The sequence below is a fragment of the Neolamprologus multifasciatus genome, chromosome 13 (assembly GCF_963576455.1).
Source record: "Neolamprologus multifasciatus chromosome 13, fNeoMul1.2, whole genome shotgun sequence".
NCBI lineage: Eukaryota > Metazoa > Chordata > Actinopteri > Cichliformes > Cichlidae > Neolamprologus > Neolamprologus multifasciatus.
The window spans coordinates 659,757-686,480 of NC_140451.1; the positions used below are offsets into that span (position 1 = coordinate 659,757).

At 43.3% G+C, this 26,724-nt stretch overlaps 1 protein-coding gene across 1 annotated transcript in view; it reads right to left on the bottom strand.

The window, feature by feature from the left end:
• The window catches only part of gbf1 (golgi brefeldin A resistant guanine nucleotide exchange factor 1), a 72,420-nt gene extending 49,853 nt beyond the window's left edge, over positions 1-22,567 (bottom strand). The window contains 3 exon segments of the mRNA XM_085183400.1: positions 15,746-15,812; positions 16,029-16,132; positions 22,261-22,567. Of these exon segments, the coding sequence (XP_085039526.1) occupies positions 15,746-15,812; positions 16,029-16,124 (163 nt within the window). The 5' untranslated portion in view covers positions 16,125-16,132; positions 22,261-22,567.
• Positions 22,568-26,724: the final 4,157 nt, after the last annotated feature.

Genomic DNA, 26,724 nt, shown 5'->3' on the forward strand with positions numbered 1-26,724 from the left:
TCAACACACCTGAATCACATGATGAGGTCATTATAGGCCTCTGGAGAACTTCAGGACATGTTGAGGAGGTCATTTAGCTGTTTGAATCTGCTGTGTTGGATCATCGTCTGAAAGCTGCAGCACAGCGGCCCTCGAGGCCTGGACTTCCCCAGCACTGATTTAGGAGAAACATTTTTAGATCTGCTGTCTATTCTAAAATTAAGACACCTGTGTTTATGTCTAAACTCAATTAAATCTATTCAGTTTGACCTGAACCAATTAAAAACAAAACACTACAAAGACTTAAAGACTCAGTGGGATTAAAGTGAATCATACGTCTAAAGACTTAAGACAAAGGCAGGGCAACAACGACTGTGACACCTGTGCCTAAAGGAGGAGTTTGTGGAGGAGCAGCAGCTCTACTCTCCAAGAGAAGCTGGGCTCTCTGTAGGAGATGGAGCGAGCCCAGCTACTCTTCAAAGGAAACTCATGTCTGCTGCCCCGACCTCACCACCCAGAGCACCGGGCCTCAGGTGATGGTAGGAACGTAAACTGAAAGCGTCACGGGTGGATTTGGTAATCTGATCGTCAGATCTGTGGTCACATGTCTTGAACACTAAGGTGAAGAAAGGTGCTTGTGTTTGGTAGCTAATGATACTTTCAGTAGTGATAAAAACATTATTCCTGCTAATTACACAGAAAGTACCACAGGTGTTTCTGGTAATGGTCACACTTCTTGAAGTTTGCTTTAATAACTTGTTCATGTAGTATTCAACAGAAACCGCCTAAATGAGGATTAATTTAAATATTATAATCTGGTATAATCCTGCTACACTAAAACAGTAGCCCATAAGGTCATTATGATGTAAAGCAGACACATCACCTTCTTATTGCCAGGAGGGCCTAGCTTTGTTTCTTAGCTTGTTTTTGGCTCCTATTATCCAATGAAACACACCAAAAACAGTTATTACTCTGAGGGATTATAACATCCAATATCCCATAATAATACCTTTAGTTTCCACCTTGCTGCTGCCTTGTCTATACTAACATGTCATATTCAGTTTCCTCATGAAAACCTTCTAAATCAAAACCAGTCTCAAAACTGGAAATGCATCCACAATCCAAACGTCACACCTGAGATGGGTTTGTCTCATTTCCCTGACAAAGAATAATTATTCCTCTCACTGTGATACCACACACACATGTCACACATGTCACATGACATTTGGTTAATACAGTTATCGATATATTGACAGAATTAGATGGGTGTCCCGGCTTGAACATGTCACAAAGCCTATTCAGAAAGTGTGTACTCAGCTCCGTTTGCCTCACCAGTCATGCTGCTCATTCCTGAGCCCAGTTTTTCCAAAAGTACCAGAGAAGAACGTCGCACTCTCTCTTACAACACAAAGCAGCCTGAGAAGATTGCTGTGCTGACTTTAGAAACAACACCCAGTTAAATAAGTAAGAAAAAGGAACACCAGTATGCAAATAGCTACCACGTCCTACACTAAGAAAATAACTTGATGTGCAAGTATAACTACACACTGAGCACAAATACAGGCTGGTAAACTGACACACAGTCAAACACCAGGAGCCTACATGCTAGCTGGTTGCGATGCAACTCAGATACTTGACTAAATGCAGGAAAGCAGGATTCAGTTGAGAGTCATCCCATTTCATCCCTCAGTTTGAATGTAACCACTTACAGCACAGCTCATCAGCATTAATAAGCTGATACCACTGTACTTAGATGTGACGCTCGCTTTATGTCCACACTGCATTGACAGCAAATCCTCTGTGTGTTTAATAAATCACAGCAGTTAGGTGGGATGGCTTAGTCTCAAGTCACCTAATGACTATATTATAAGCTACAGCATTAAGAGGGATGAATACTAATCTTGGCTGTTTCAGTTTACCCTGGGCTAAAGGGGAGAGTGCTTTGAGCAGGCAACGGAGCACTGTGGGTTTCCCTGGCAGCCAGTGTGTCTTTCCAAACACAGCAAAAGTACACCACTGACTTAGTTCTGCATGCTGATCTCTGCCATCTCATTATCGTTGGGGATAGTGAGGGTATACAGCAGCCACACACTTAAAAAGCTCTCCTACATTCAGCTCCTCACCCCTGCGCTTCACACCTGGGATTACAGTGTTACACACTGTTAGACACTGTTACAAAGTGCTACACGCTGTCACAAAGTGCTACACGCTGTCACACGCTGTTACAAAGTGCTACACGCTGTCACACGCTGTTACAAAGTGCTACACGCTGTTACACGCTGTTACAAAGTGCTACACGCTGTTAGACGCTGTTACAAAGTGCTACGCGCTGTTACAAAGTGCTACACACTGTTAGACGCTGTTACAAAGTGTTAGACGCTGTTACAAAGTGCTACACGCTGTTACAAAGTGCTACACGCTGTTAGACGCTGTTACAAAGTGCTACACGCTGTTACAAAGTGCTACACGCTGTTAGACGCTGTTACAAAGTGCTACACGCTGTTAGACGCTGTTACAAAGTGCTACACGCTGTTAGACGCTGTTACAAAGTGCTACACGCTGTTACAAAGTGCTACACGCTGTTACAAAGTGCTACACGCTGTTACAAAGTGCTACACGCCGTCACAAAGTGCTACACGCCGTCACAAAGTGCTACACGCCGTCACACGCCATTACACACTGTTACAAAGTGCTACACACTGTTAGACGCTGTTACAAAGTGCTACACGCTGTTACAAAGTGCTACACGCTGTTAGACGCTGTTACAAAGTGCTACACGCTGTTAGACGCTGTTACAAAGTGCTACACGCTGTTAGACGCTGTTACAAAGTGCTACACGCTGTTACAAAGTGCTACGCGCTGTTAGACGCTGTTACAAAGTGCTACACGCTGTTACAAAGTGCTACACGCTGTTACAAAGTGCTACACGCCGTCACAAAGTGCTACACGCCGTCACAAAGTGCTACACGCCGTCACAAAGTGCTACACGCCGTCACACGCCATTACACACTGTTACAAAGTGCTACACGCTGTTACATGCCATTACACATTGTTACATGCCATTACACAATGTTACAAAGTGCTACACGCTGTTACACAATGTTACAAAGTGCTACACGCTGTTACACACTGTTTTTAAAAATAAAAAATAAAAAAATCATCGGCCCATAAAAACTAAAAATCACCAGCCAGTCCAGCTATGGTCGTGCCATCAGTTAACCCTTCCCGTGCCAACTGTGGCACGCGTGCCCAGGGTTGCCGACCCCTGATTTAGATGATCTGTTACCGACATCTGATTAAAATCTGGGATGTAAAGGTTGCATAAGGGTTGCAAAGTCTCCAAAAACTGACACTACAGCATGAAAGACTGTAGAGATAAGCTGTGGTAGGCTTGTTCTTTGGTAGCTAACAACAGGTGCCAATGCCCCAAAAGACACCAGCAGCACAGTGGTAACATGCAGTGACACAATGAGCAGGAATGAGGCCAATAAACAGATAACAGTTACAACTACTGTTCACCACAGTTATCAGTCATAGAGGCAGGTATACAATCAAAGCTGAAACACTAAACCAGTGTATGTATAACTGTGTAAACGTGCTATTTTAACAGAAAACCATGGTGGGACTGTTTGTACTGGTGCACTGGCTTCATGAACACGTTGGACATTCAGCTTAAAGCTTATGATCCAACCCACTCATCTATTCCTCAGTGCTGCCATCTATTTCAGGTCTACATGACCGTGCTCTATGCCGAGGGCAAAGGTCGCCCATAAGTCGTCAGTTTGAAAAAGTGATGAAACGTGTAAGCTGTCCATGGCAACACATGAACAACACTGTGGATGGTGGGGAGGCATTAAACCCAGTCAGGTTGATCCACAGTGGGGCACTGAACTGCCCGTCACAGTCCATGCCCCTTTGGGCCTCCGTGAGCTGCACAGCAGAAACACCTGAGAGAGCGCAGGTGTGCGAGGGCATCACAGAGAAGTACCGGTCTACCGTTATACTGCAGAGATGTCAGCCAATCGTTTTTACAGTTAGTTCACTTTCAGTAAGAAAATGTGCTGATCATTTCAAATGAAAGCAGACTTTTGCTGCTTCCATGAAATCCACGTTTCCTTGCCTGCTGTGAGTGCCAACGTGAGGACAGACTGAGTGGTTAGAGAGAAAAACGAGCCACTTCACTGCTGTTCACATTCAGCCCACTTCCACCCATGTACAAAGTGCACTTCCCCAGGGCTTGCTGTTTGTCATAAAACATCTTTCAGCACATAATTTAACCAAACTTGAGAGGTAAAAGCGGGGTGGGGGGGGATAAAACATTTTTCTAAAGGAGTGATGAAGAGTAACACTGAGGCTGTGTGCCAAGAGCGCAGTAATCCTACACCAAGCTCAAGTAGTGCCTCCTCTAAGATACTGTGGCGTAATTCCAGGCAGCTGAGCAAATGAGAGGCGTTCCAGAGAGCGCATTATCTTTATGCATTTATCAGCATCTGCACTGACAATGATCGATGCACACGTGACTGCAAATAAACTGCTTCAAAAATCAGCGTTGAGGAATAAAAAGCTGCTCCATCACTTTGACTTTGTTCCTCGAGGAATTACACGGATCATTTTTAAATCGTGGATTAGATGGTTGCAAGTATTTCTGGATTTCAGCCTGCACAGATATGAACCATAAGACACCAAAGAAGCAAAAACCTCCCAACAGAAGAGCACCCGGAAACCACACCGCACGCTTAAAGCACAAAAACACGTGCACATTTCTAAATAACGCATGATAAGATGACAGATGTGTGAAAACATTCCCAGTATCTGCTGTTTTTTTCAAACATGTAGACAAATTCTTTCCCATAAAGTTGGTTTCTGCAGTGCAATGTGTCTCCCTCACATCGCGCTCGCTCTGCACACGCAAGGCTGCGCCTATCCAATCCGACTGGCATCACGGCCATGGAATGCTGAAGTCCACATTTTTCCCATTCAGCAAGGAAAAACGGCCTTTCAAAGCCAATCAGCTAGAAATGTTGCTTTGTTTTTATTTTTGACTGAACTTCCTGGAACCTATTATGGAGCTGTCAGGGATGTATATTTAGTTATGGCAACACAGGGCCTCCTCGCCCCCTTGCGCCACTGGTCATGTCACCTCTGATAAACAGAAAAACAATTGGCTATCCCCTTTGTCACCTTTAAAGAAAATGGTGTGGCCACTGTGTCTGTGGGTGGAAACGATGAAGCTCTCTGTAAACACCAGTACAGGGGTCTGGGACGGTCATGAGTCGGCCTTTATGTGATCAACGAGGTTTTTAGGAAGTTACAAAAAAAGAGCAAACATTTCTAATCGATCAGTAGTTATTTAAAAAAAATATTTTCAGAAACATCTGTCCAGCTGTGATCTATACAGCGACGGGCAATGTTCACGCGAGTCAGAGGAGAAAGTCCTGAATCTTTGATCTTCAATGGCCTGATCAGTGCTGCTGATTTGCATTTGCAGCAGGACAAGGAGCTGCAAGAGTGAATATAGCAAGCAGCTCTCCACCCAACGCAGAGCGGTCAGCGTGGATCAGCCAGCTCACAACAGCTGCAGACGGACGAGTGCTGCTGCAGTCCTAAACTGAGAGAACGTTAGAGAACAGCCACAACTGGCTAACTGGCTGCTACCACGTTTTCAAAATAAAAGTACTGTAACGTGGCCTTATTCTCTTGCACACAGAACATGAGGAACAAACGAGCAGCAGCCTGGGAGCAGCTCACTCCCTGGACAGCACTTCATGTTCAGAGAACAGTTTTATATTTTCTATTTACTGATTTTATCTTCTTTGTTCTTCTCACACGTTCTCCAAACTTAAAGGGAGTAAAAGTCCGATGAGGGTACCGTGACACAGGGTTGTTACACAAACACAGTAACACACACTTTGCAGCTTTGTGAACGTCTACAATTATGTGTCGTGTCTTTTGACAGCTCTTTGGTTTTGCTCATGTTGCTACTTAGACTTTGGCTGATTGTGGGGTGCACAGGTGTCTTTATGACAGCTAACGACCTCAGACAGGTGCTGCTAACTTAGAACCACGAGCAGAGTGTAGCTCGACTGTTTAACCCTCTGGGGTCCAGGGTGTAATTAACCGCTTTTGACCACTTTTACTTCTATATTTCACCTTTAAAACTGTTCATCTTGCCTTGTTTGCTATCACTATTTTCAGCACAACCTCAAATATTTGAAATTGGAGTTATTTTTTCATTTTGACTGTATTAGCACAGTTGATCGAAATTTAGGCAAAAAATGTAAAATCTGAGTAGAAAAAAGTTATTTTTTACTGCAGAATCCACAAACATGTTTAACGAATCATTTTCATAACTTGAAATGCAAATAGAAATTATACATTTCTAAAAATTATGCACAAGTTTATTTACCAAGTTATTTGGTACTATTGACCTAAAAATGCACCTCAGGCGTTTTTTATATAACCATTTAAATCTATTTACAGAACAATCAGGTGCTGCATCAAAGAAGAACACAGATGATTTGTGCCAGTCCAAAAAATTGTTTCTGTCCAGCATAAGACATTTCTGTCTGTCACAGTGGAAATGCACCTATGCTGAAAACTGTAGACTCCTCCATGACCTCTAAGAGAACGTGCAAAATCACAGGGTGATCAAATACTTATTGACCCTCACTGTAGATTCATGCTTTTGTGCACTGCTCAACACTCCAGCTACACAACGCTCAGCCAAAAACACGTCACACAAGTCGATTCACTTCATTTATACTGCAAGTGCTGAAATCTGCAATGTAGCATCCTCGGCTGCAACAACAGACACGTGGACAAACAACACAACGCTTTATGATGTTAACCGTGCACACAGACTGGACACTGTGCAGGTTTGTAGACTGTTTCAATGACCAGCACACCGGATGATGGAAACTGATAACTGCTGGTGTGTTAAGGCCATGAAAGATCCATGTTCATTTCATTTTGGAGTACTGACCTTACATGAAAAAAGAAAGAGTACTTTTAATGTGGTGATTGTGCAAACTATTCACTGAGTTTACAGAAAAATGGGTTTTTGTTATGGAGATGAGACATGGGTCGTACAGCACAACCCTGCATAGCAACATTAAATGAACTGCAGCCACAGAAAACTCACAGGGCGTTAAACTGTCACAGAAACAACAGACGACTAAAACTCAAGTATGTTTCTCACAAAAGACTAAAAGAAAAAACTGAGTGGACTGACGTCCTCCGAGGAGAAACCAACGCCTCCCCTGTAGCATCAAGTGTGAAGAGTCGCAGGAGAACATGAGGTGGGTTCTCAAATCAAGGAAAAAGGTCCTGTGTATGTACTGGTTCATTAACATTTTACCATTAGCAATCTTTAAAAAACACGTTTAAAGTTGTAACTTTGAACAGAAAAAGTTCAAACTATGTGGAGTAAATAAAGACCAAACCTAAGCTCAGGCTTTCAGGACATTCACACTGTTTAAACTGCAAAGAGAAATCAGGCTACAGAGGTCAGAGTACTATAAATGATGTAATGTTTAACTGAGGACAGGAACATGTAAAAACTGATGTGCTGTGTGTAGGACAGGCGAGCGTGGACACTCCATGAGAATCCAGAGACATGTGATGCAATCCTTAGCTAATTGGATATGTGTATTACAACGTCTGTGGTCACAGCTCCCTTATGGGGGCACGAAATAACAGGCAGCTGTGTGTGTGTGTGTGTGTGTGTGTGTGTGTGTGTGTGTGTGTGTAGGGGATGGCTGCTGAGAGGTTTATTAACCCAGTCCATCAAACCAGTGTGGGATTCACACTGAGACACCGAAGGCTTAAGGATGCAAGCATCACACAAGCAAGACAGCAAGACGCTTCCTCCCTGAAATACTAATATAACGTAAGCCCTTATTTTCTAACTCTCTACCACCTACACACACCCTCACCTCCACAGGCAGGGTGGGGGTGCTGCATACACAGGTAGTGAGCTGTGTACTGTGATTTGACCAGCTTTGCTACCTTTCTAGGGAGAACCCCAACAACAGCCTCTTCACCACTTTCCTTCTGTGTGATTCACACTTCACAGTATGTACAACATACAGAGCACGTTTCTACTCTAAGCACATGTTACTACAAGCTTCATTCAGTCACACACATGCATTTTGTCCAAACACTGCATCCAGTCCCAAGGATAAGTTAAGAGAAACCGTCCCAGCCTCCTGAGTGTGGACAACACTGTCCGAGCGTCTGATCAACAGCTGACCAGCAAACGTGACAAAATGTACCTGTTTGTGTCTGAAAGCTCCAAAGTCTCTAATTCTGGGTGACTTCCTTCTTTAATAGCGATGCTCCTGCAATTCATTTTTCAGTCGACTAACATCTGAGTAACCAACTCTAACTCTTAACATCTGAGTGTTTCTGAGTTAAATTTGAGTCTAATGTAAACAACTCTGTAAACAAATCATCTGAAACCATTTATTCAGTAACGAAGCTGCTGTGAAACATCATCACCGCTGTATGTGACACAGCAGAGGAACACTTACGAATGAAAACATGTTCTATAAAAGATGCTCACGTAGTCATAAAATATGAGATAATAACATTTGAAAATCTAATAACTCTAATAACATCGGGGTCTCCAGCAGGACACACCCAGCCTCAGCTGCCTCCTCTCGATGTGGAGGAGCCCCGACCCACCTCCTCACCCTGTTCCTCAGGGAGAGCCCAGAATGAGCCTCTCGTTCTCGTGGTTAACAAAACATGTAAAAATCAGATGTGTAGTGTTTCAACAACTGTGCTCCAACTGGTAGACACTCAGACAAAGAGCTTCCTGGACTAACTAACCATCAGAACAAACAGCCAGCACGTCCGACTGACAACAGCGCCCATTAGTTGTCTGGTTGTAGTTCTTGACTTATGGCATTCACAAAGTTACAGAGATTCAGGCTTGTCCACGAGCTTTGGTAGCTGCACCTCCTGTATGGGCTGGAAGCTCCTGCGTTACTCCTTTTTACAGCTGAAGGGTTAAAAAAATGATTTCCCTTCATGGCACAAAAGACACCGAATGTTCACCATTTTGTTTCAAGTTACGTTCTTTTGAGCCGTCGAGCCAAAATTAGCAGGAATTAAGGTCATAAGAAAGCGTTCCACTAAACTATGAAGCGGAGGAGTCACTGTGCATGTTACTAACATGTTTGAGGCTTGCTGTGGATCATCAGCATCCTTTCTTCATGCCATCATTCGTGTTTGATTTCATCCTTAAACACATGATATGTTTGGTTTTAACCATGTGTTACCACTGGAGGTAAACCCTCTGTCTTTACAGTCATGAAGGCGTCTCTCAGTCGGAGCTTTTTCATAACCCAACAAACTGTTCTTGACCAGGCCAGATGAAGACGTTTTGGTTTGTTCTTTTTTGGCCTTTCAGTCCAGCTGTGACCTTCTTCACTTACAGTTAGGATTAGAAACTAAAGGCAAAATTCATTGGATTTGACAGGAAGTGATGAAGAGGCAGCTAGCACAGGCCATGCTGGCTGATGTTCCTGTGGTGAAGTCAAACCACCACCCAGTAACAACATGCTAACAGCACATTAACACAATCCTAAGCATCCAGTCAAAGCTGACAACACAAATACATCTTATAATGCTGAGTTTGTACATCAGCTCCATCATGTATGTCTAAAAAAAACTAAAACTAAAGAAAAACGATGAGCCCTTTATCCCTAAAGATTAATAATAATAACAACAACAACAACAACAACAATAATAATAATAATAATAAGCCAAAAAACAAGCAATCATATTATTTGGAGGTGAAGCTGATAAGTGCCAACAAAAGGAAATTCCTCCATTGCGCTTCCTGTCCTTATAAGCAAACTGCATCCAAAGGAAAGACTCCAACACAGGACGTGTGGCAGCGACTACATTTAGGAATCATAAGAGTTTAAATGTGCACATCGTGCTTCTGTGACCTTTCATCAGAGATTCATCAGAAATACATTATGTCCACGAAAGGTCAACGACCTGAAACTAAGCTCTGAAATCACTTCAGGATTATTACGAGTGAACTAAAACTTCAGAAACGGTGATGTTCAAGCCAAGGCTGGACTCTTCCTCCTCCTCCTCTTCCTTCAGCTCGGGGTTCATGAGGAAGAGTTTGCTTTCTTCTCAGCTCTGTCAGAACATCCAGATCCTTCGACCCTTTGTCCCATGTAGCTCTCTGCTGCCTGTGTGACTAAGTCCAGACCCCCCACCCCCACCGACAGGATGATTAATAGCCCTCTGGTGGGACTCTCGATCCACTCAGCACATTGTTGAGAGCGTCTGAAACAGAACAACAGTTGCATCCCCACTTCAAACTGGGCCTAAGCCCTGCCTGTCATTCCCCGGTTAACTGGCCAGATTTACAGCGGCGAGCCAGCACTAGGTGGCAGCCTGTCTGACGACGCGCGGCTACTTCTTTTAGCTGTTTTGATGGGACTCTTAAAACCAGTAGGCCAAATGTCTGGCACACCTGTATAGTCCAGGCTGTCTCCCATCAGACATCCCGGGCCGTGCTACACTGAGGCAGCTAACATTTATATTCTGTTTCCAAAGCCTTTGGTTTGTTTGGTTCTTGAGAAGAAACTGTGAGCAGCACTGCTTAGAGAGTTCAATCTAAAAGCTCCAGTGCTGTTCCACTTACATCTTATTCATACTACAACTCGTCGTATTTATTTAACGCAACAAGAGTTGAATGAATGTGATTAAACATTTCATATCTGTACATGCGTTATTTTACAGCATCAGAGTATATCTGAAGCTCGAGTTCCTCCTGATGCATCAGTCCCAGTGTTAGAGGAGAGCAGTATACAATAATGTGTGCACTCAGGAGTTAATCTACACTATTCATCCTGAAAAATCAGATTACAGATTAATAGAAGGCTTGACTCGATCGCCGTCTTCTTACTGTGTCATAAAACGACTCTGACAGAAGGAATGAGAACATAATCTGATGCTTAAGGGTCTCAGACGCCGGGCCTGGCAGCAGACATGTGAAGCATCGCCACGAGGCACATTCTCTGTGCTCAGAATGCCTTCATAAGTAAACATATTTGCATAAGCAGCTAAGCAGCATGAATTATGGCGCCTCTTCATCGGCATTTGCCAGTTGTCTTCTGCCACTTCAATTGGGAGTGATATATGTGTGAAGATCAGGTGGCAGAAGAGGGAGGGAGGGGTGAGACTGCTGAAGGTGGGGGTAAAAGGCCACAACCAGTTCATAAGTGCTCGGGCTGCAATCCCCAGAGGCATGCCGATGCCTACAACTGCATGCACGCGACCTTGAAATGAGACGACGAGGGACAGCATGTGTGCATGCTCTCCTGATGACTGACATGAAGGTGAAATGGGATGAATTAGTGAGGGTTGTTGTTGTTGTGGCTCTCAAATATCACTGAAATCAAACAGAGATATGAGCACTCAAAGCCCTCAAATGAAATGATTAAAAATCTCATTTTCAATAATAATAATTCTGCGATTGCAACGCCTCATAAGCCGGATAATTATTACCAAGCCCATCTAGAGAGCAATCAAGTGATCCTCCGCCGCGTTCCTTCTGCAAGTCCACCGCCATGCCCCCAAGACATCCACTCCTCGCGCCGTGCTAGTGATTCGAGTCAATTAGAGGTGCGCTTGTGGATTTCGTTATTGTCTGGATGTAAAGGGGAAAGCTGTCAGTCAAAGGGCCACTCTGGCTCTGTATCTGGAGGGTGCAAGGGGCTCTAAACCTGTATTTGTATGAATAAAAATGAAGGGATTTAGGAGCAGACTGTTTGGCTGCAGCACAGGCATGGGGGAGGTGGGAGTGCAGGGAGTAAAAAGAAAGAATTGAAGATTTGAGTAGCTGAGGCTCAGTGACTTCTGCATAACAAAAAAGAAGGTGAGCAGGAGAGGAAACACAATCTGTTTCAGGAAGGGCTGTTCTCTGCTCTCCTGGAGTCTCAGAGGGATCGTCAGCCAATAAAAGAAATCCACAGAATTATTCAACAAGAGACTGAGACGGATTTCTGCGTGTGATAACAGCCCTGTGTGGGAGAGACCCTCCGCCAATGTCAAGTAAGAGATGAAGACTCAATCTGCAGGTCAGAACGACGCCTCCATGTTAGAACACCAAAGCTCGTGGTCACAGGGAATCTGGTTGGGAAGACAATATGTCAGCGTCGCCGGCTTGTTTGTAATTCCAGCGCAGCGCCTGGATTAGGAAGAACATCGTTATTCACGTCATTACAACCGTTCGCCAACGAGCACCTGATAATGTTTCCACAACGATCAAAAGAATTTATGCACACCCCTCATGTTTGGGCTGCATGTTTCAGTGTTGTCAGAGCGAGGGGGGGGGGGGGGGGGGGGGCGGAAGAAGAAATAAATGCATCACCATCTTCTGTTTGGGCGACTTTTATGTGTGACGAGGGAAACGTGCTAACAACTACGACCAAAGCCACTAGGGGTGGGGAAAAAATGGATACTGTGTAGCATCGTGATGTTTTGTTTGTAATAATGTATGGATACAGGGACAGCAGAAATCGATACTTTGTTACAAAAAGGTTTTTGTGCTCTGACTTCAGAGCATGTTGATCCTTTTTCTGAGCAAGAATCCTGACATTCCTTCACTGTCCAAATGTGTTTAATAAACATGACAGTTTACTTATTTTAATTTAAGACATGTTTTATTTTAATTAAGTTTAAAACTTTTTTATTTCATGTAAAATTATATTTTGTTTTAATTGACTTTCAAATTCTTCAGTTGCTGAAGGGGCTGCATAGTTTTCATAAACTGCATAGTTCAGAATAGCTATAATTGTACCAGATGGTTGATTCAGTTAAGTTGGACTAGACTGTAATACAAACCGTTCAGTTTGTCAACAATCAAACTGAAATGAGAGAAAGACTGAGTGTGAGACTTTGATATTAGAGAAAATGATGATTGATAAAGTTTACCTTTATGTACAGAATCTGAATATCGCAAAATATTTTTAAAAATTGCAATAATATCGTATCGTGGGATGTGTGGTGATTCCCACCTCTAATAGTTACATTGTTACTTTGCGTTATTTTGATATTATATTTGCACTATCCTACTGTATCCTACAATGTCTTTATTCCTGTGTACCTTCATGTACAGAATCTGAATATCCCAAAATATTTTTAAAAATTGCAATAATATCGTATCGTGGGTTAAGTATTGTGATAATATCGTATCGTGGGATGTATGGTGATTCCCACCTCTATGAGCCAGCAGCAGCCACTGAGGCAACAGACAAACAATGACCAGCAGAAGCAGACGGCTCACAGGGCTAGCACCTGGTTTCATACTGACATGAAGGGTCAGTGTTTTCAGTGCTCTGCCTCTTGTGCTACAATTTTTAGCAAGAAAATACCGATTCAGTTTGTGGTCACAAAGCTGTGAAAAGCACTCAGTTACACCCGTCTAATGAGATTAGCGCCGGAGCATTAAGTATGGCGCTCGATACAAACCGTCCCATGTAAATCGGTGGAATAGCTCCCGTTTCCTGGGACTGCCTGCCTGAATAAGGGCGTTACAACACATGGTCCATCGCTGGCCCAACTATTTGACTGTGCTCTCATTGTTCTGAAGTCGAGAACGGACCGTATACTTTCCAGAAGTTGGAGGAAAGCTTTTCCCGCTTTCACAAAACAGACACAACACTTCCTTTCCCAGAACAATTCATCTCTTTGCTTGACAAGACTCCCTGCTATATTTACCCAACTAAAATTGCAGATGATATACTTCCAGCTGCACCACGGCACATGGTCCTGTCAATCACGCTGGTTACAGCAGAGCAACCAGTGCTACCACGACACTAAGCTGCAGAGAAAACGAAAAGACATCTTGTGGGGACTCATTCCTGTTTCCTCTGCTGGTTGATTCTTGTCGTTAGAAGAACGGAGACGCACACGAGAGCGAGCGGCATTACCGGGCTTTCATTAAGCAGACAGCCGGGCTACTACCACGCAGCAAAACACAGCCCACCCACAAGATTTATCCACCAGCACAGCGCTGAGGTTCTGTGTGAAAGCTGCACAGGTTTATTAGGCTGTTGTGCTGCTGCGAAAAACAAAACAAATTGATCAGTCTCTCAAGCACTTTGGCTCTGCTGCGGTTATTCCTCTAACCCACGTATGAATGAAACATTTGACAGGCTGGCTGCACAGGAGATTTGGACTTAAGGACAGAACAAGGCCTTCAAACATTCTCCACATCAAGTCATTACTTAATGCAAATGTCTGAAAAAGAAAAAAGAATAATCCAGCATTACATTCAAGCTGCAGTCTGGTCAAACACAGAACTATAATGCAGGCAGTGAGGTTGGTGATTTGACGGCTGAAGGGAAAAGCTTATGGAAGAGAAAAAGAAAGGAGGGTGAGCCTGTGTTGTGGATTCCTCCTCAGCCAGCAGTGCCTGTCCATCTCAGTGGCAGAGGCATTCCCTGGAGGCAGGCAGCAGCAGCGGTGGGGGCTTAGTGCTGTGTGTGTTTCATCTTTCCCACTGCCCGGAGCTGCAGGGCCATGGGAGCTGCCAGCAGTCTCACTCCAAAGGCATGACAACATGCGGGACGGAGCCAGCTTGGACCTCTCAGAAAGAGCAGGCCAGCTGACGGAGAGGCGGGGCTTCAGCACCACCATTGTGCTTACAGACACGAGGACTCGTGAATAACTGGTCCCACTCAGGAACAATGTTACTACAACATCCAATGGCACAACCTGAATCTACTGGAAACACAAGTGTGGGTGTGCCCTGGGGTATGTGCGCTACACCCTCTGCACCTTTGGTGGCCAGCAGCTTCAGCTAGTTAAACTGGAAACCATCATTTCATAAAGCCACCCAACCCTCCCCTGCACATTTGTAACAGCACCACTGTAACTCTTACAGATGTGCTATCAACAAACGTCTGCTTGACCTGATCTGTGCAGCAATCAGACGTCACTGATCACTGTTAACACTTCAGACTCCTCGAGCAACTAGAACGAAACAGTAAAATACAAACTGGTTCGCTCCTGCTCATTTCTCCTGTTGGCTCAGAGTAATGTTAGATAAAAAGACCCCATTTAGAGCCAGTCAATATAATAGGTGACCTATTGTGATCTCTGACATGTTCACACATGAAGCATGAAAACATGAGTCACGTAGACCGTCAGCTGCTCTGCAGGTCCACAGGAGCTCTATTTATACACATGTATACATCGTACATTTGGCATTTATTGAAAAATTAAAAAATACTGTGGTCACAGTCAAAAACGTCATCATCACATTTGCAGGAACCAAAACACAGCGAGTCATTACGTAGCGTAAATCGTTCTTTCCACTTTATACAACATGCCTCACTCAACAACACTACGCTCAGGTGCTTTCTAACATTTATACTCTGAGTGTACGGTATCCTGCCCAAGGACACTTTAGCACCGGCCTGGGATCAAACCACCAACTTTCTAATTAGCAGATCACTTGCTCTGCTCTGAGCTAAACCCACATATAGCACGTTCTAACAGACCTATGCTACGGTGGTTTTTAATTAATTTCTGCTTCAGGTCATTTGATAAACTTGTAAGTACGTGGAAGTCCTGAACTAAGATAAGCAACAAAGCACATCTTGATGAATAGCAGCAGACACGTTTTACAGATTGAAGGTTCTCCAGTGAAGCTGTGACTCAACAATCAAATCTTTCAGCATTTAAAGTGGAATTCATATCAGCACTCAGCCTAAATAAGGCCACGTACCTTTTATGGTGTTCAGTATGTCCTTGAGATTGCCAAAGCTGTTGAGTAATGGGTCCTGTTCTTCGTCCTGGGTGAAGAACAGAATCTGATTGGTAAGGAAACACTCACAGTATTATCAGTATTATGGGTTTACTGTTTGGCCCTGAACAAGAACCAAGCAGACTGACTGTAGACAGACATACAGCCAAGCTGGAGCTCATCACGTTCATGCTGGTCACTTTGTCATATTGTTAGTAAATCTAACTGTGTAAAACAACACATAACACGCCTGTGTTGAACTTACTAGTGGAGTGTGGGTATTCCATCTGGAGTTCCTCTTTATGGCTCCAACAACAGTGCTAATTTCACCCTGGACGATGTAGATGTTCTTATCCACCATGCTGCTTCCTGACAGAAAACACATAATAGCATACGGTCACTTCTAGAGCCAGGCTAAATAACCTGAAGGCGTTTATGATGCAGCTCTTCATCTGTGGCTCCATGCTACACTGATTTACGTTCACTTAGCAAGTGAAAGGTTACTTGTTCAATTGTAGGTAGAGGAAGGGCATCCAGTGTAAAAAGTACGCTGGGTGATAATGATTGGATACCTGCTGAATCTGTTTTCTGCTGAGGGCGCAGGAGGGACTGGAGCTAAAGGATGGCCCATGGACAGGTACAGCCACTGAAAGACGTGTACTGCTGCCTTGTCCCTGACAGGACCATGAAGGAATTCTGACTGACTGCCGGCAGATGGGTGACCGTAATGATAGCCCCAGCCTGTGATGTGGATGATGCAACCATGAGTAGTAACGCCGCTAAACGGCTAGGAAAACCAGTGGTAATGTCTGATGTATCCACCAGGGGGAGCAGTGTGGCGCTGCAGTCATTTACAGGCCACTACACTCTTCCTCGGGTTTCTGCTGCCTGAGGTATTCACTGAGCACTTGGTCAGTTGGGGCCATCATCCCAATGTATTCCTGGACTGTGGTGCTGACACTCACCAGTCCCCGGCCTCCTTCCTTCCGCTTAGCGTACAGCCTCAGGGTGCTGGACTTGGGGTGAAACCCTCCATGCATGGTCAGGAGCTTTCTTGTCTTTATGCCAGTGGCTTCTATCTCCTCCTTTAGCCAGCCTATTACCCCAGCAGGGTACCTGATCACGGGCAGGGCGTACGTGTTGATGGCCCGGATCTTGTTCTTACCGTTCAGCTGACTCCTCAGGACTTGCCTGACCCTCTGCAGGTACTTGGTGGTTGCAGCTTTCCTAGCGGCCTCTTCATGGTTCCCATTTGCCTGTGGGATCCCCAGGTACTTGTAACTGTCCTCTATGTCTGCAATGTTGCCTTCTGGTAGTTCAATCCCCTCAGTTCTGACTACCTTCCCTCTCTTTGTTACCATCCGACTACACTTCTCCAGTCCGAACGACATTCCTTTGTCATTGCTGTATATCCTGGTGGTGTGGATCAGTGAATCAATGTCTTGTTTACTCTTGACATACAGCTTGATGTCATCCACATACAGGAGGTGATTGACAACTGCTCCATCCCATAGTCGGTATCTGTAGTCAGTTCAGGCCTATGCAGAACAGCAGTGGGGACAGAGCGTCTCCTTGGTAGATCCCACACTTGATGGTGACTTGTGCTATGGCCTTGAAGTTGGCCTCTAGTGTTGTCCGCCACATCCCCATTGAGTTCCTGATGAAGGCTCTTAGGGTCCTGTTCATCTTGTTTAGTTCTAGCTATTCCAGGATCCATGTGTGGGGCATCGAGTCACAGGCCTTCTTGTAATCAATCCAGACAGGGCACAGGTTGGTCAGTCTAGTCTTGCAGTTGGTGTTTACCTACTCTGGTATTATTACCCATCCCTTTCTGTGCCCCGCTCATGTTTTGAGCCATGTGCTCATTCACATTATCTAGTAGATCTTCAGAGGATACTTTACGTAGTCGTGGTAACCGGCTAGGGAGGATCCAGGTTTCAAGCTTCGCTATGATCCCATCTCTCAGGTCAGTTTCTCTCACACTCAATGAGCCTTCTTCCATCACACTTGGGGCTTGGTACCCAATCTCAGGTGGGGGTGATGTTATCTACCCCCTGACCTGTTGCCCTGCCTCCCCTTTGCCATACCAGTTTTGCTGCCGTCAATCTGGTAGTATTGACAGCGGCATCCAGTAAAAATACTGGTGGTCGCCAGCAGTGTTGGTCAAGTTACTTGAAAAAAGTAATCAGTAACTAATTACTGATTACTTCCCCAAAAAAGTAATCCCGTTACTTTACTGATTACTTATTTTCAAAAGTAATTAATTACTTAGTTACCTTTTTAACAACACGATTTACAACCTGAATAGGTGATAAAGTGATAGATCTTTCAGCCCAATTCGACTTTTTCTGCATAATCCATCATACAAAATGTAATCAAATGGAAAAGTCTCTTTTTAAAACTTGTTTTATTAGTTTTAATCTTTTAACTTTATGCATCAAGCAAAAATTTAATTATCTGCAACATTCTCTGACTGGAAGAAATTAGTTTAACATTTAAACCTATTTTCTGCACATTCCAGCACATAAAATAAAATATTTTGTGTGTTAACACTCAGTCTTTCAAATAGATGCAAGTAAAACACAGCAGAAAATAAATAAAGTCAAAGACTAGCGGTCCTGTTGCTCTATTTTCACCTGTAAAGCAGGAGTGGGGTAGGCGGAGGTTTACCCTGGTGCAGGTGTGCAGCGGTCAGTGGAAGAATCCGCGAGTTTCTCTGTGAGTTTCCCATTACGTCGTAGCTACTCGGTGCTTGTTTGGAAGTTTAGGGGTTTTTTCGCTGTAAAAAGAAGTTTTCTTCCCACGCACAACGGACACTAATGTTTTTGTCACTTTTTATGGAATCAAACTCAAAGTAAGGTCAGTACTTCCACGCTTTAAACGCTGCACGCTCATACTCTCTCTGCACTCGATATATGATCCATTGTTGATCTGCACACAGCTGTTGTCACGAACGTCGCACTCGCTTACGTCACTGTCATGAGACATTCTCGCAAAAAATCACGGTTTTAGTAACGCAGTAACGCAGCGTTCCTACGGGAAAGTAACGGTAATCTAATTACCGTTTTTGCAATAGTAATCCCTTACTTTACTCGTTACTTGAAAAAAGTAATCTGATTACAGTAACGCGTTACGCGTTACTGGCCATCTCTGGTCGCCAGTGCTACCCCTCGGCCTCCTAGTAGATGCACCCATGTTATTTTTTATAAATCCTAGGTGACATCTTTCCCCAACTTATTGTTGTCAATAGATTTTTCAGAAAACGGCCCTTGGTCACCAGGATTTAAACTAGTCCACGATTTTTAGCAGATGCACCACCGGTATGCTTTTCAAGTCAAACCATAGATATTAAAAGAAAGAAACATACATTATTGATCATACTATTCAGAACAGATAGGTTCCAATAAAGATTTGAGTAGGTATACTGTGTCATTTTATGTGTGAAACTTAAAAAAATTCAACGTCAAATACCAAATTTCTACAAACGTCAAGTCTTCAAGCTTCAAGTTTAAGTCTAAGAACTATGACCCCTAAATGTGCATCGAATATAAGAAGCAAACAGCAAACTTCCGTGTCTGGCTTTCCAATGCCTAAAGCCAATATGGATAACCAAACAGAATCAAAATGACATGTGATTTATATTTGACAAGCAGTACAGGTCTGAATAGTTGGATTAACCTTGTTCCTTTTGCAATGACTCTCATGGCAATTTTTCATACCCTTCATTTTTTGAATACACAGAAAGCAGCCTATTTAAAATAACACCCAGATACAAGTGTAATAGCTGGATACAGTGACAGGCGTATAGCTGATGGGAAAAAAAAGGATAATAATATTAAGTAGATATTGGCAAGAGAATGAGCCCAATGCTCAGGAGCTGACAACAGTCTGGAAGAATTACCAGACATTCATTTCATGAGCCACAGTTGTTAACGGGTCTGTATTTCCCCCACAGCAGAAAGTCAGAGGTCTCTAGTTCTTACATCTGGAGACAACTACATCTACAGTGTTACATACAGAAGAGGTCAGAATCATTAGGTCCCTATTTTAAAAAAAAGATGGCGTATTAGAGCTAGTATTAGAGTCGAAATTTAGAGACTAAAGTTGAACATCTAGTTTGTATTTGCAGAAAAAAGTCGAAATGGTTGTTTTGAGACAAACCACAACAGTTCCCAAACTGTCCAAGTTAGTGACATCACACTTCAGAATTGTTTTTTATTACAAGGAAATTATTTCTCTTTTAGCACATAAACACAGTGTGGTGATAAACATGAGGATGTTAAAAATGCGGTAGAGGAAGCTGCATCAGGTGACACAGAAAAACCACACAAACTTGGAAGAGTGGATTTATAGAAGTGAAATGCTGGTAATGGACAGATACAAGGTTACAAGGTGACTTCCACAAGCACAAACATCCTCCACCTACCTAAACTACAGTGAACATCCACAGAATGGACATTGAGATAATAGAGTCATAAGTACTAGTGTCAGCTGACCAATAAACCACACTGGCCGGCCTTCAAGGTGTGGCTCATAAATACAAAAAAATAAAATGATCCGACCGAGACAAAAACTGTGGTATTTTGAAAATATAATAATAAACGCAAATTCACTTTGTAATTGCGTAACTTTATTAGTCCTTCTGAAATGCGCCAGCAACATTGAGAGTAACATCCTCCTCTCTGCCCCTTAATGCTCTCTGGTCGCTATGGTAACGTGTAAATATTACTTTCAAAGTAAGACGCACAACTACAACACGGGAAAAGACCCAGAAAACAGAGTTAACGATAAAAACCCTGAAGACCATAAATTTCACACCTGAGCCTCAACTCTCAGGACCTGGTACCAGACGACGGTACCGGTCAGTGGCCCGGGGATTGGGGATTCTTTCGGTCACTACCCACAGCTCGTGACCATAGGTGAAGGTAGGGATGTAGACTGACCAGTAAATTGAGAGCTTCGCTTTTATGCTCAGCTCTCTCTTCACCACGACGGACCGGTACAGCGTCCACATCACTGCAGCCACAGCACCAATCCGTCTGTCGATCTCCGGCTCCCTTCTCCCATCACTCACGAACAAGACCCCGAGATACTTAAACTCCTCCACTTGGGGCAGGAACTCATCCCCGACCCGGAGTGGCCACGCCACCCTTTTCCAGCTGAGAAATCTTTGGGTTTTTTTCCTTTGTTTTTGTTTTTTTAAATGTGAGCTGACAGCACACTCACGTCTGTCATACACATCAGTCTCAATGCATTTACACTGAAGATGCATGAATCCAAATTCCCAAATGTCCTCACGCGGGCGAGTCAGGGATAACTACAAGGCTGGATGTGGTCCAGGGCCATACAACGCCCAGTTGTGGACTAATCTTTGACCATTTCATTGACTAGGAAATTAGTTGCCAAAACATCCCTAATTTACAAAGTAAAGGCACCTTGTTCCACACCTAAGTAACTTTGTTTTAGTAGTGTCCTCTGTGTGCAGGGGCCTTTATTTAGTGACACCTTGTCCTACCTGCTCCTTGTAATGTTCATCTCAGTGGCTGGTGATGTCACTAAGGGTCGTGCTTATGGACAATGATGTCGGGCATCGACGATAGTCAAAATACGCAGCAGCAGCAACTCACCAATTAAGCTTAGCACATTTTACTATTGTTAAATTTAATTAATTAAATTAATGTCATTACAGTCATCATAATCAATTGGCCTCATATATTCATGTCTCATCTCCAACAACAGCTGACACAAGCAACAAAAATTAAATGTATTTTAGGTTCAGCTAATGAAACCTGACAAAAAATATCTTTGTCACAGTTCTGGTTTTTATTTGGTGGAAACCAAAACATCCTTGATGGGGTGCCAGGTTTTTTTATGTGCAGGAAAACATTTTTATGGTTAACTTGTACAAACCCTGTGAAATCGTAATATTTCCTTAGACAGAAAGAAAAATCACATAATATCAACCCCATAAACAATCTGAGTAAAAAGTAACAGTGTTTATGGTTTGTGCTTGTTTTGGGGGAAAGTGGTATTTTTAGCCTGTGTCTGGATTACAAGTAACTTCCACCTCTGTGGCAGAATGCAGACAATTTTATCAATCAGTGTAAAAAGAAACAAAAAAAATAAACTCAGCCATGCAAGCTTCTGATAATCTAATATGCTATGTGGCTAATTAGATTAGGCAGTATCTCCTTAAAGACAAACTCAACAGGCTCTCTCTCATTGAAAGGCATTTATCATTTGAGCAAAAGAAAAACATGGCGTCAGACTTAAGTTTAATCGACGTGCTGACGAACTCAAATGTAAATGAGCAATTTACGGGACCAATTACCTGCAGGCTACCTACTTAGCTTAACTAGCTAGCATGTTATTTAGCTACTGGTAGCTGTGTTTTCATCATCCAAGCCACTATGTACATCCCTGATTTGCTTAGGATAAACTTCCGCTGAGTAAAACATTAAAACGCTTCTGTTGTCCATTTGAGATGAATATATTACCTGTCTATGGCGGTTGTATCGCAGATGAAGTCCTTCTATAGCTAATGCTAGCCTTGCTGGGTAAGCTAGTAGGCTAGCCGGCCAAGAGTGAATGAAAAAGACCAGAGTTCAGTTCAGTCTCCGCAATGAAACAAAGCAAAAAGGTCGGACATCCCACAGTGCGATAGCGAAATATTCCCAAACACCGCCTCTTCATTCGCTTAAAAATGCTCGACAGGTCAGTAAAGTCTACACCTTCCAGCTGTCACTCTGCTCTTAGTAAACACACTGACGTGGAAAAGCTCGACACTCTCAACCGAACTTGATTGCACAGTTTTGATTGACGTGCTACTAAACCAAGTAGTTTTTAAGGTTATATACGGCTTCATTATACAAGTACGTATCAGATCATGAAATAAGGCTGATTGTTATATTAATGCTTGTGTTACTTTATAACTATTTACAAATAACAGGGGTTCTCAAAAATACCACTTGCGTTACATAGCGATAAAGGCGGGACTAGTGGCGTAGTTAGGTTGCGAAGGACAGATGACGAAAGCACGAAAGGAGCAATCCCACTGTGACGCTTAGCTGTCATTTGGCTGTGTTCTGGCCATTACACGTACGTTTCGTTACATTTCTAAAGCAGTTTATGTAAAATATTTGTAAAACCGCTTAAATTAAAGCTGAAAGTCTGGAATTCAATCACATACTGACGGATTTAAAATCCTCTGTGGTGCTGTACCAAAGCAAAACGACACAAATTCTATCTTTGTCAAACAAATCATGACCCTAATTGCATGGTTTGATCTGACATATTATTGTGAGTCATAATACTGAAGCATCGAGCTGCATGTTACTGTTGCTGCTGCAGATTTCTCATTTGAACTGCTATGAAACATTTTTGCCACCAGTTTTCTAACTATTGTTCTAAAGGTGATACTGACACACACTCCATGGTGACTGGGTGCATAACTTATTGTGTTCTTTGAAACAACTGTACTGACTCCAGTTCCTTCTGTAGCTCTCCACACGTCGTCCTCGGCTCTCGGACGTGGCTCCTGGTACTAAGTGGAAGGATTGTTTTCTAATATCTGATGCATTTAGGCTGTTGTCATGGCTTTCCCTGCCTTTTTGCACCTCTCTTTTTCAAGAGTTTAGTATTTCTCATTATTACACATGACTCATCTATGGACACTGATGGTTTGACTTCTTAGCATGATCTGGGTTATCAGTGAAACCTAATAAAACATTTCATGTCAGCAGCACCTTTAGAAATTGTGTGTGTGTGTGTGTGTGTGTGTGTGTGTGGGCACATCATTGGTGTCTCACACACTAAGAGACAAGATTGAACATGAAAAATTCAATTTTATTTATATAACACCAAGTCACAACAAGAGGTGCCTCGAGGGAAATAATACAGAGAAACCCAAGATGACTGCCTATGACCAAGCGCTTTGGCGACAGTGGAAAGGAAAAGGTCCCTTATAACAGGAAGAAGCCTCTGGCCCATCCAGGCTCAGGGAGGGGCGGCAATCTGCCATGAACAAGTAGGGTGAGTGGAGGAAGACGAGACAAAGACATGCCGTGGAAGAGAGACAGAGATTAATAATAACTAAATGACTAAATGAAGAGTGGTGCATGAAGACATAGTGAGAGACAAAGGTGACAAAGAAGAAACATCATGGGAATCCCCGGCAGCCTACGCCTATTGCAGCATAACTAAGGGAGGTATTGAAAGTGCAAGAACATAATTCTCTCACGGTGAATTATGTAGGGCAACATCATTCAATTCAATTCAATTCCATTTTATTTATACAGCGCCAAATCACAACAGCAGTCGCCTCAAGGCGCTTTATATTGCACAGTAGATACAGAGAAAAACCCAACAATCATATGACCCCCTATGAGCAGCACTTTGGCGACAGTGGGAAGGAAAAACTCCCTTTTAACAGGAAGAAACCTCCAGCAGAACCAGGCTCAGGGAGGGGCGGGGCCATCTGCTGTGATTGGTTGGGGTGAGAGAAGGAAGACAGGATAAAGACATGCTGTGGAAGAGAGACAGAGATTAATAACAGATATGATTCAATGCAGAGAGGTCTGTTAGCACATAGTGAGTGAAGTAGAAACACCCAGTGCATCATGGGAATCCCCGGCAGCCTACGTCTATTGCAGCATAACTAAGGGAGGATTCAGGGTCACCTGGTCCAGCCCTAACTATATGCTTTAGCAAAAAGGAAGGTTTTAAGCCTAATCTTAAAAGTAGAGATAGTGTCTGTCTCCTGAATCCAAACTGGAAGCTGGTTCCACAGAAGAGGGGCCTGAAAACTGAAGGCTCTGCCTCCCATTCTACTTTTAATGTATAATGTAAATTATACTGTGTTACATAATTAACCTGAGAGTGAAGAAGACTCCCCAGTTACACAAAGAAACTGGAGTGTGTTGATGTGTAATTAATTACTGTACATTTCATTGTTATTAAGAAACAGACAAACGAGGGACACACAGTTAAATGCTCTGAGCCATGTGTCAGAACAAGATCTAGAGTGAGACTGAGTCAGGGCCTGGAGTGCGTTAGATACCAAATTAAACAGTTTGTTGAGTTTTCTGATTGTTAACAAACACATGCTAACTATTAACACATGTATGATCTGAAACATGTACCTGTTACATATCTGTCAGCTTCTGAAAACCTACTCAAAAATTAAGACTCGAGGAAGGGAGCAAATCCTGTATGTATGCATGTTTGCTTTGTACTGGGTGGGTGTGGGGGTCCACTCAGTGTGTACCCAGAAGCCACCATTTACACCCACACTCAAACGCGTCTGAAATGTACTTGTGTGTGATGCTCTGCTCACTCGTTCCCGTCTGTTTGATGACTTGGGAGATTTGTAATTGCAACATTTCTAAGCAAATATGAGCATGGGTTTCCACAGTGACAGATACACGGGCACCCCGCAGAAATAACACACCGTGTGTTTTTGATGTCCTTACATAAATATTTATTTAAATATATTGAATTATCAGAGAACCACTGTTAGCCATCAAACCTTCCAAGACTCAAGAAATGAGGACCAGGAGTTCGTGTTGCACTCACGATATCCCTGTGCTGCCGTTATCAGTGGCTTATGAAACATGCGGAGTTCTCTCTGTGACATTTCTTTATCCAAGCTAAAAATATTGATTTAAAGTCATGGACATGATTGGGTTTGTCATGAATGACAGACACAAGAATAAGAGCACTGATCTTTCTTTAACTCTGCAGGGTAACGTTTGGATTAAGGATGCACTTTCTTATTGGACGTAAACCGGGTGAATGTTCAGTAGAGTCGCGCCTACAGAACCATCCCGCTAACAAACCTGACTCAGCGGACCGAGTTTGACGCGTCCACTCTATTCAGGACGCCCGGGACAGCAGGGTGTGATCATTCACAGAGTTAATAGTTCTGATTAAATCTTCTGGAACTGAACCTCCTCACAGCTGATGTTGCTCGACCTGCTGAGCCTCCGGAGTCGCCTGAACCTGAATTCTCTGTTAGCTCTGTTAGCGGGTTAGAAGAATGTGTCACATCTAGCTTCTGTCAACACAAGACTGATGCCTTTGAAAACTGTCAACAGCTGTCCTGACTTTACCAGCATGAAGGTGGAGTTCGTCATCAGCCTAATTTCACATTCATCCCTGGTCTACTGTAATCAGACCATGATCTTCATTTGAATCCATCATTACTCCGAGCTAACCAGTTTATCCTGAACTAAACTGCAGATTATTTTAACCTTTAAATGACACCGTTTGTTTACCTTACTTTGTTTTGTAGCACATTTGACAACATGTACAGAACCAGTATCTGATTTGAAGCCATGAGCACTTGATGTAAGCTGAGTCAGCAACAAACCTCTCCTCTTCCTCTCCTGTCCTTCTTTCTGATCTTTCTCCATCTGATTGAAGTTAGTTAATGGAGAAACGGAGCATGCTAACCACCTGCACTGATGCCGCTCTTTGCTGTGTTGCATCATCCAACCGGTCAACTTGGAGATCTCACCTGCCCCAGATTAATTATGCGCACAACCACATGACATCAGCGACAAGTCTACTGTCCCTGTTTGCATCCCCAGTCGGCCACCAGCCTCCACTTTTTCCAGATGCACCATCATTTCCAGTTGAAGCAGCTGAAGCATCAATGACGTGAGAGGGGCTGGGTTTGGTGGATAGGAAAGATATGGCCTGGTTGATCCAACCTGGACAAACATTGCAACTTTGTATAATCGCCTGCTTTGTAAAGAGTGCAGAGGAAAGGGGAGAGAGTGATTTGTCCCATCATAATCACCTGTCCCCTCAGCACCACTGCAGCAGGCCAGAGACCACACCCCTGATATTGATCTTATCTGAAAAATAAACCAAAAATGTAGAAATACAACATCTGGAAATACTTTATTTATCAAACACAAACTGTCGCTAAACCTAAGATATTCTTGAAAGGTCTCCAT